The 11391-nt window shown below is 40.9% G+C and overlaps 1 protein-coding gene across 5 annotated transcripts in view; it reads right to left on the bottom strand.

Annotated features, from left to right (window-relative positions):
• Positions 1 to 11391, bottom strand: part of adgrb2 (adhesion G protein-coupled receptor B2) — a 249234-nt gene that overhangs the window by 127845 nt on the left and 109998 nt on the right. For all 5 annotated transcript variants that reach the window (XM_005728839.1, XM_005728843.1, XM_005728840.1 and 2 more), the window contains exons 3-4: positions 4792 to 4872; positions 2716 to 2904 (exon numbers count right to left, since the gene is read on the bottom strand). In XM_005728839.1, the coding sequence (XP_005728896.1) occupies positions 2716 to 2904; positions 4792 to 4872 (270 nt within the window). The remainder of the gene's footprint in view (positions 1 to 2715; positions 2905 to 4791; positions 4873 to 11391) is intronic.

The raw sequence follows: 11391 nt of genomic DNA, 5'->3' as shown, positions 1-11391 counted from the left end.
CACACACACACACACACACACACACACACACACACATATAATTTTTTAAGTCAATCACACAAAGTTTATTAAAGACTTTTATGTCTTTTTGCTACCACCCCCACATTCCCCATCTATTTTAAATTGGTGTGATCCCGTTCAGGCGATCCCTGGAGTGCCCCTAAACCCCTCCAGAACCACGTCAGAAAACATCAGAGGAGCGGCGGAAAATGAAATAATAAACGGAACATAACACAGCAACCAATATCCCATCAAAGGAGCTGCTGAGGATATTAATATCGACGCTGAATGGAAAATGAGGCACTTAGACATACAAATCGGGCTGGCAAATTTGCATAAAAACAAGATTAGCATATGCACTGACAGGGAGGAAAAATGTTCCTCTGGCTTTTTTCTTTTTGGAATTGGTGGAACTAGTGGGGGTCTGAGATGCATCAGTAAACACCGAGTCTTTACTCACATGTAGTATATATTCTGTGCCACATACTTTACAGAGGAGTCACTGATAAAGCTCTCACGAACATGCATACAAAAAGCTGAAAGAACTGAACTTAAAACAAAAAACAAACTTAAGTAAGGCCAAAATGTACTTTACTTTATGTGGTCAACTTTGGGTAAAAGGCTAGAATCTGTTATTATCAACTACGGCTAGGTTCATTTAGCTACCTTCACTGTATACGTAAAAGCGATGCTAATATGAGCTAGCAGTAAACTGAAGTGTACTGACCAGAAAACATGAATAGTGTCCCTTACTATTACTGTATGTAGGTGGTAAGTCGTATTTAAGTTTTAATTTTTTAAAAAATGGTAACTTCAAATATTATAGTTTTTTTATTAAATAAAAAAAATGTCAGACAGTATCAAATCCCGTTTCCTGGGATAGTACACTTGTTGTGCATGGGCCTAAACAAAACCCCCCCTCCAGAACACCATCCCAGACGGCCTTAAGCATGGAACTAAATCTATATAAAAAGGAAAGAAAGAAAGAAAGAAAGAAAGAAAGAAAGAAAGAAAGAAAGAAAGAAAGAAAGAAAGAAAGAAACTGGCTACAGTGGAGAGAGGATGCCCGTAAAGGAGGGTGTGCTGACTGTACTTTTGTTAGAGTCAGCAGTTCGATCTCAGTATCGATAGTATCATTATCAACACTGGTATGGGTATAGGATAAATACTAGAATGACAGTATCGATACTTCGTAAGCGCAGTATGAAGTCTAGTGAATTGTGTTCAATAAAAAATATATTTAGTTGGTAAGGGATCAACACCAAAATTTGCAGTATGGCACAACACTTTTCACTCAGCATTAGCAGTGGATTAGGGGAGGGGCCGTCAAGAGGGGCCATCGAGAGAGATACAGGTCATACAGGGTTTCACCTCTGTTCTAATCAGGCAAATCAAACCAATGCAGGACAGGCAGAAATTCATAATTCCATCTAGTCAACATTAAAGCCTGGCAATCAAAGCAAAACAGAATTGGCATTGTTCAGTAGCAGCTGTGTACACTTATTCTTTCAGTGACTTCATCCAGCTTGATTGAGCAGTTTTGTGTTGCTAAAAAAAAGGGAAAAAAAGAAGAAAAAACCTCAAAGTCTTCATTTCGTTGCTGCAGTTTTGCAGAAAGCAGATAGAGCCGACTGCACCCACCCACTCTTGTAGTACGCATATGAAAATGTAATTTCAGTGGTATTTTGGAGGTGTCACTGCAAATTATGAGACCAATTTCAATGAAAGTAAAGAAAAAACAAACAAAAGAGAAAGAAATCCTCGCTTGTACTCCAGCTTTTGAACATTTTTCTTGCTTGCCACTGAAATGTGAGCACAGATTATTTTGCACGGAATGAGTTCAACATTTGCTTCGACAGGCTTAGTTTCCTCTGCAAAATTAAAACATTTTCAAAAGTTTGCCTGCTCTTTATGCTCTGAAAGATCAACTTGGTGATACATATAGACAAGAAAAAGGGAAAGGAAAGAAATGAAGAGTGGAAGAGCAGAGGAGAGCTAAAGATAGAGAGCCCAGGAAGTATTAACTTCAGTGATGTGGCAGGTCTAATAGATTGGGTGACATCAAACTCAAGGCTGTCAGTCTGTCTCGCTTTCTCAAACACACACACACACACACACACACACACACACACACACACACACACACACACACACACACACACACACACAACCACAGAATCTCCTTTTCTCTTTCTCCCTCTTCCAGCTTTGCCTGCATTGTGAACTGAAATGACACAGTGGCGTTCTCCTTCTGTTCAGCTAAACCGCGGTTACATGTGTTTTGGCCTTGCGTGTGTCCGTGTTGTGAGTATACTGCCTACCTTCCTCACACTGTCATTATTTTCTTCTGTTTTCTTAACACTTTTGTGAAAGGAAAAGAAGGAAGAAAAATAGAAACAAACCGCTACATGGTTGAGTGAGGTTGGGTTAAAGCTACATTTTTTGCTGTACCAAACAAAGGCGGTGGGTGTATGCGGCACTGAAGAGAGAGGACACCAACCAGTTTTTTTACTAGCATTTGTACAAAAAAAGACTCAAAATAGATAAAAAGTCATAGTGTGAAGTCCATGTCGTGTTTATCTACTGTGTAAAGCTGAGCATCAGACAAATGGCACTCAGAGAAAGAATTAACGCACCGCATTCTCGCTGTGAGCAAAAATAAAACAGTCAGGAGAAGTGAATGAGGCGCTGGTCAAAGGCAGCCGGTTAACGCACCTGAGCCTGTGATTCCGGGTTCACCTGGGCAAGAGGCCGTGTTGTTGCACATGCGTGTTTCCCGCAGGGCACCGCTGCACAGTGTCCCATAGGGAGAAGAAACACACGATCGGGTCCTCACTTGCCAGCCCTGCCCACATGTCAGAGAACACACACTCCACTGCGACCATTCCTCCGCTGCTGGGTCACCTAAGGAGCAAGATGGACATGAACATGGAGAGGATAGTTATATACGCACAGTGTTTTTAATGATCCTGAGAGTCAGATGCGCGGCTAAGGTTGAATAACAAGAGAAATCATTCTTTCCTTTTATCACTTGGTCAAATAAAACACATTTGTAACAAGACTGCACTTTATTATCTCACAGCTTAATTTGGTGCCTTCACACGGATGTACTGCTGAAGTCTCCAAATTTCAGCCAATTTCCAAGTGGTCTTGGTAACCCCACGCCACCCCACTTTCTACAAAAAAACCCCTGCCTGCTCTGTAGGAGTGTCATGATTCTGGTGTCTCCTCAGGTTAAACAGAAAAGAGACGAGGAAGAAGATGATCTCAGCTCTGCAGCTCAAAGTTTATACTGCTATGTAAAAGTGGCTCGTAATGCAAAAAGCCAACAAAAAAAGGAAAAGAAAAATGATTTCCATAAAGGGTAATTACAATAAATTCCTCGCTTTATAACGGAGTCCTAAAATGTCCCAACAAATGGAGCAGACAGAAACTATTACTGGAGATGTGTGACAATTTTCAAGTATATTTTCGCTTCCAGTTTTCACAGAAGCACCACCAGCATTAAAAGATGTTTGCTTTATTGATTGCTGTTTAGCGGCTCTCGGATTCCTCTGCTCTTCTGTTTACCGTAAAAAAATGAAAAAAAAACAAACAAAAAAAACCCATCAAAATCTGCTTTTGGAAAGCAGTGACACCGGTGCAACATCACAACAAAAAAAGACAAACAAAATTGTAACCTATGCAATTAACAAGGAGTAAAAAAAGAAACTTTTGGGAATGTGTGACAGGTGATGAAAGTGACACGATGTAGCTTTTTTTCTTTACTTATTCACACTAAGAGTGTTATTGTAAATAAATCTTGACGGGATATTAATGAAGATGATGATCATGCTACAGGAAAGTTTTTTTTAAAGGTGATTCAATTAATTAATGGAATTATGGTAACACGTATGATCTCACCGCTAAAGGCCTTTAAGTCTCAAAGCAATTCTGTGTGTGTGTGTTTGTGTGTGTACATATTCGACTCTGTGTTGTAAGCACCCGTATGAGATTAGGTGTTTAGACTTGATGGAGTCTAATTTGGAGTTCTCCAGGCAGCTGTGGAGAGGGTCCCATTGTTCCACTGAGCTACGCCCTTGAAAGCGAAAACGAGGAGCCAAGTCCCTCCACTTCTCTCTTTGTAAATTGTTTATGAGCGCCGTGTCCTTTGATGGAGGCGTCATCACATGGCAAAGAAGGAAATCAAATTAATTGCATGTCCGTTAATCGCATTACATCTTCATTAACATGCTGTGAGTCAGGGCTTAAGCTCATCACAGATGCCTAGAGGACTAGAAGAATGGGGGAAGAAGCAAGGAAGGGGAGGGGTAGACAGGGTAGGATGAGGACAAGATAGACCCAGGGGTTTCCCTCCTATTAAGGGACTTCCTCCTCTACGCCATATATATGAATATGGAAATGCATGTGCATGCAACATGGAATATCTTGTATGTTTAAGGCCGATTCGTATTATATTATATATACATACATGCATGTGACATTCTCATGGTTAATAGATCAGTCTTTGAATAATTTACTCTTTTTTTTCCCAGTCCTTTCCATTTTTTCCAAGTTTCACACGCCGACTCAAAAATTTCACACTTTCACAAACTCACACAAGTGAATGATTAAAGGTGGCAGCTGCCCTAGGTTTGCTCACCGAAAAGGAAAAGGTACACCTTACATAATTATTCATAAAACTGTTTTATAGAAAACTGAGGATTTTCAGTGGGACATACAGCCTGTAAAGGTCAGGTTGTCTTCTTTCGTTCCAGGCTCTGGGCACCATTGCACACTCATAATACTCACCTGTTTGTGCCTGAAACACACCTGGCTGGTCAGCTGATCGTGGTCTTTGGGTCTTCACCTTCAGGTCGTCATCATACGGGTCTGAAAAAAATAACAGACATTTTTTTTTCATTTTAATCTTAACTTCCTTTTGATTACATGGTACCGCTCAAAATATATGAGGGCTCCATGGGTTGCATGGGCAAATCAAACCTGAATTTAAAAGCTGTCGTAAATAAGCGCTCATCACCATCCACATTTCACTTTTATGTTCAGGAAAAGTAAAAAAAAAATACAGGAAAGCTCAAGTACATCCAAAACACGACTCTGGCAAAATAAAAGTACAAACGCCTACATTTCCTTGGCTTAGTCCTTGTAGCAGGAAATTTAAAGAACATGACGAGACGTTTTAGCACACGCAGCGCGGTAACAGATAACAGACTGTCAAATCTAGTGTATAATCTCAGAAAATCAGGAGGAAGCAAATTTGGACTGGCTCATTAGAGGGGAACATTAGGAGGGGAAAACATGAAAAAAAGAAGAAGCATATCTTCTTTTGAACGCATGCTGATGGTTCAGCGTAGCAAACCAAGTAAATAAAAGTTCTGGCTTGGAGATGAGACTCCACACACACATATAAAATGCACCAGCGGGACATGATCTAACAAATATGCGAACATCTCACATAAGCGGTGAGCATTTCTGGAAATGGCATTAAGTCAGTCTCTCAGAGTTAGTGAAATCACACAACATATCTAAGTCAGTTTCATCTCAGCTGGTAGAAACGTGGAGGCATGCGTACAGGCCGTTCTGTCTGGTTCAAATGGATTTGTAGGCTTAGTTTCACCAATGCAAGTCTTAATCAACTCCCTCGGCGGGGGGAAACAATCTTTTCTTTCAGAGATCTTTTTTTTTCTCCATCTGGATTCTTCTTACCCAATGGGATCTTTTTTGCAGCAGCTGCATTTATGGAAAAGGAGCTGACACACGTGGCGTATCTAAGGTACATTATCTGCACGGAATGTGATTGTGTGTCTGCGTATTCGATTACAGAGAGCAAAAGTGAAATTTCCTCGCGTTAGCCTCCATCAAGCAGTTGACCCAAGGAAAAACAGAGACGTTGCATATCCTCCCTATCCAGCACACACGCACACACTCACACATGCAAGTGTGAATGCCTGGGAAGTGTGTTGAGGCTCTGCCATGATTGCACAAACGCCCATTGCTACCAGCCCTTTAATTTGGCCTTTTAGAGAATCAACTCTTTGGTGGGGGGAAAAAACTCTTTACCCGTTTGCTCGTTTTCTGCATTGTTCTCAACGTGATCAACAAAAGACCTTTTTTTTTTTTAACCAATGGAAAAAAAGTAATAATCCTGTTTACGTGCTGTCTGCGCTGTTGCAGGTTACAGCCGTGGGTAAAATAAATAACTGTTGTGCACATGTGTGGTCTGTTTGTTTACTTTTAAAAGAAACTAAAATGAGCAAATGGTGCACCGGGAAAGTATTTAATAAGACAATTAACAGATTTCATTTTCATCTAATTGAATCATTTCTTTAAAAACAAATCACATGTCAGCATTGCATCAGATTAGACAATCAAGCACAGAACGGAGATGCACATGCCAGCATGCCCAGGGATTTGAAGGAGTTTTCATTACGCAATCTTTCTCGGGTCAGCTCGTGGTACAGACGTCCACTTACTTAGCTGCAGGTTTTACAGTCATATTTTACACGGAAAATGTGAGACCTTGAGCGAGCGTATCGTGCTCCCAGAAATTTATGGCTTGCTTTGCCACAGTCCTGGGCTTTATTGACTGTACTCATCATTGACGCTACACTAAGATTAGTCATCCTCCTAAACAAGCAGCATTCATTAGCTGAAATATGGCGTCAAAAGGTAGCTTTTTCACTGCTCTTTTAGTTTTACTCTCGAACTCAAGCTTGACTCATTGTTAGATTCCTTGAAACTGCAGCCTGGGAGACAAAAGATTCAGCAAGGGTTGAAGAAAATGTCTACACTACCTGACACCGTTGTTGGTAAGAAAGCACCCGTGGTTTCCGTATTATTTGCATCCAATTCAATTCAGTTTTGTTTACTTAGTGACAAATGACAAAAACAGTCACCTCGTGGTGCTTTATATTGTAAGGTAAAGACTCTAGAACATTAATTGGCCAAGTTAAACAAAGTGTGTTAAGAAGGTGTGTTTGTTAAGGCCACCCACCCCTATATGTTCTCATCCCACATTCATCAGTGACTTTAGGGTAAAATCTGAGTGAAGCTGAATGATCTATGATATTCTATAACAGGAAACAATCAAATCATCTGCCTCGATGCATACCACTTTAACTGGACAGTCTAGATTTTTTTTAAATTGAACTTTAAGTATTTCAGAAAGTATGTAGAGTTAGTTTGAGCCCAATCCTGGTCCAGAGCATATTAAGCCCAGTAAGTGCTCGAGGTCAGTGAAGCAGGACAGAAGAGTAAGGTCTCAAAATCTTTATCACCTTACTTGAGTGTATAGTTCTTTACAGAGACTGTACACTCAAGTTTGCTTCCCTCAATGCACAGATTTGTCTTCTTTTAGTTTGTCCACTTGTCTCTTTGGACATAGGTAGGGAAGTAAAATTTATTTATATAGCACTTTTTATAGATAAAAATCACAAAGTGCTTGACAATAAAAAAAAAATTATGTGACAGTTGGTTCCCTCATGTAAGACACTGTTATGAAGATGTTGCAAGATGAGCATGTGGGAAAAAAAGTGTGTAGACAGTGTTGGGGAGTAACAGAATATATGTACCGGTGTTACGTATTTAAAATAGAAAATATGAGTAACTTTATTCCGTTACAGTTAACGCTGGAATAGGTGATAATTAGAATACAGTTAATTTATTGAAATAAATGGATTACACTGCGGTCTTTTCCTTTTTCATATGTTAGGCTATCCCCTTTCAGATTTAGGTAATTCCACGCATTGCCGGAAACCCAAGGAAACACACAATAAGAGGCTCTAACGTAAGCGTCCTGTTAATGTTGGTGGCATCAGTTACACAATGGACACGGAGCCAGCACAACAGAACCATTAGTCCACAGGCAGGAATGCATTTCTTACTTGGAAATTTCGACACCACTTCACATTTAAAGAAGAAAGGGATAGGTGAAATCTGACCGTGCAACGCAAACTCTGTTTGCCAGCAAACAAGCTGCTCTCAGCGTCAAAAGACTCCACCTTCAACCTAAAGAAACATCTGGAAGTAAGTTCTTTTTTAAAAACTAATGTTAGCCTACTGCAACTCCCTTGTTTCAGTTGTGGTAGCTACCTGGGTTATGTGCCACCTCAATATCTTTGATGTACTATTGTTGTGTGATTTATTACTATTACTGCATTACAACCTGCTGGCTGCAAATAATCATGTGCAGTTCTGAAAGCAGACAAAAAGAAAACATATAACTGAACTGAAAATAAATATGGCAACAACGAACTATGGAATTTTAATGAGACATGGCAAAGTTGAAGGAGTCACCGAGTTTGTGAACCAGTGAGTGAACAAGACAGTCGTGGTGCGCTTCCACTGGGGTGCTGAAGTGTTGCTGTGCTTCCTAGCACTGGACACATGATGGACAAGCCATTAGAAAGTGATGATAGATGGTTGACAGTTGCTGTCCCTCTCCTTCTTCTTATGATTGGTGCATGCCGCTTGAAGTCTTCTCCCAGACTTCAAAACTAAATGAATATAGCGACTCGCTTACAAACTTTCTTCATCCATCTTCTTCTGCTTAACCAATTCTTATCCGGAGGTGGGTGGCTGTCCCAGCTGTCATGGGCCAAGAGGCAGAGTACACCCTGAAGAAATCACCAATCTGTTGTAGGGCTAAACACATCAAGACAAACAACCATTCACGCTCACTTAGACTCACCAATTAATGAACCCCATTCATCACTTTGGACTGTGGGAGGAAGCCTGAGAGCCCCTCATGCAAACTCCACATAGAAAGGTCTTTTGCATTGACAACAGATAGTTTTAGAGTTTTTCACAAGTTAACGGAGGTGTAGCGTAGTAGACCCAACACCCCTAGTTCCCTTGAAGCAGCCTACACTTCAGCTTCATGTAAATGAAGAACTGGCAAAATGCAACGTCGTGCAACCAGAATGCATTAGCATGTGCTACGTCCCTGGTCAAGAGGTAACCTACACACAAAATTACTCGGGACTTCCCACTCTTCACCACACCAAAGGAAGAGTCAACCAGGTCCAAGATACTGAACAGCAGTTTATCTGCACATAAACTCACACACACACAAATCAACACGAGGCCCGATTTACGCCCAAACTGGAAAATTGGCGTTGTTTCATTGCACATACATTTCAAATGATCATGTTTTTTTTCATCCTCCATGTTCTTCTCTAATTTTCAAATCTTCCAACTCCCACACCAGAGGTTCACGGTCTGTCTTTTTGCCTTACAGCCCCTCTCCCTCTGTCTGTGGCCTTTTTCTCTCTCGGTTCTATAACAAGATGAGAATTTAGAAGCATGTTAGAAGGATCGATGTGAGATGAGCTTTGGCCCCCCGCGAGATGAGCGGTGACCAAAACAATAAACAAAAACTTCCAAAGACCCTCCTACTCTTCCGTAACCAAAGTGAAAAGGCAAGCAAATGAGTCCTCTAACCTGAGCACCTAAGCACAAAAACATGAAAAATAATTCTCAATAAAAAGGGTTTTTACTGGTTACAAAGACTATTTTTTGCCAGCAGCTCACAACTAACAGCACAAATATCGGATTTCACTCTCTCAACTCTCGGATTGAAGTTTGAATTCCCAATTATGCTACCTAAACAAAACTCCCCGTTCAAATACCAAACTATCTGCTGGCTCACTGATAGATAGGGAAGAGGGGAGGAGAGAAGGGTGAAGTGGAGTTCAAGAGGGTGTAAACAAATATTACACATGACCATGGATCATGACACATGGATGCCTACACATAGACAACAAACGAGAAGCGTGGAATTGACAGATCCGATGGGGTTGACCATTAAGCGGGGGCATCTCTCGCTCGTGACCACTGAGCCATTAGCGCTATATCGTTCTCATGACTGATTGGTGATATTGAACTTACTGCTTAGAACTGTATAAGCAGAAAAGGAGGGAATGAGCGGGTAAAGGACTCAGAAAGATTATAAACAGAATCAGGTGAACTGTGTCCAAAAAAAGACTTTTTTCCCCAACTGCTGAAGACCAGGGAGGACTATTTTTCTCTTTCTTGTTATTGCGCTCTCTCTTGCTCTCACTCTCTATCTCGCTTCCTCTTCTCTCTCTCTCTCTCTCTCTCTCTCTCTCTACGTCAGGTCTGCAGCACACAAGAGGATTTAGATGGACACCAGTGCGGAGTCCACTGCAATAGAAAGGAGAAATCAATATAGATAAACCCCTGAGTACTGACCTTTACAAACCACACAATATTGTTTAATGTTCTGAACTGCACTTTAATGGACACGTCATTGCACACTTCATGAAATAGTCTTATTGTCTTTTATCCTTACATTTCCCCTAAACAATTTTAGCTGTCTCTTCATCGTCAGGGGAACCTGTTTCCCACGTATAGCAGGCAGTATCACTTGTAGTCATTAGTAGGGTCGATAATCCTCTGATTGGTTAGGAGCACAGGTTAAGACCTGATATTTTATTTGTAGCGTGGCTGTGCATTAATGTTGTCTGTGGAGCAAAAACACGGCAATGAACAAATCGCTAGTCGTATAGTTAAAATTTGTAAACAAATAGATAGATCAAATAATCACAGGTCATTAGCTCCTGCAGTTCCGGCCTGCTTTTAAAGCAAGCTGTTAGTCATTTCAGATTTTTTTCACATTTGGATGAGCTTTCTGATTTCTGTTGGGAGCAGGGATTATATATGCATTTATGTGTGGTAAAACTAAGCATGATACATGCTTAGTAGAGCTAACAGCACAGCTAGCACTGAAGCTTTTTTAGTATTGGATTTGGACTGTGCGCTAACAAAGTGCTAATAAATTAATACAATTTCAATAAATTTCAATAAACATCTGTTATCATGTTTCTTTTTGCCAAACTTATGTCAATCAAACGTAAAATGCAGTTATGTATTTTTGGATGTGCAGAAGCAGAAAAGTTTCCCAGAAGTCTATGGTTTGCTGGTCATTTGAGGATAACCACTTTACTTGCTTGCCTAGTTGGAACCCAGCTGCTAAGAAGAAGTGAAAACAAGTGGCTCTTGACCATTCTCATCTGCCTCTTTGCCCAAGGCTGCTATCTCATCTCAGCCTCAAAGTGCTAATAAAGTAGCATGTAGAACTTGAAATCCCATTCACATCCCTTGGTGGGCACCCATCAGCATAGAGACATTCTGGCTGCATCTGAAGGGAGACACGAGCGATATGACAGCAAAGACCATGCAGGCCAGGATGTGGCACGTACACACCCGGAGACACACGCGCACACACATCAGCACAACAGAAGTAAATATAGCTGATAAATAAGCATCATGCAGTAAAGCAGTTTTGAGCCATACAAAGCAGCAGGCAGTGGTAGGGGATTGGGCCAGAGTCAGTTAGAGCCACAGGCTCCTTTGTCAGACTGAGCCGGG

This window comes from Pundamilia nyererei, unplaced genomic scaffold (genome assembly GCF_000239375.1).
Source record: "Pundamilia nyererei isolate P.nyererei 1_Seehausen unplaced genomic scaffold, PunNye1.0 scaffold00030, whole genome shotgun sequence".
In the NCBI taxonomy this organism is placed as follows: domain Eukaryota; kingdom Metazoa; phylum Chordata; class Actinopteri; order Cichliformes; family Cichlidae; genus Pundamilia; species Pundamilia nyererei.
The sequence above is the reverse complement of the archived record's forward strand: the minus strand, read 5'-3'. Positions and strand labels throughout refer to the sequence as shown.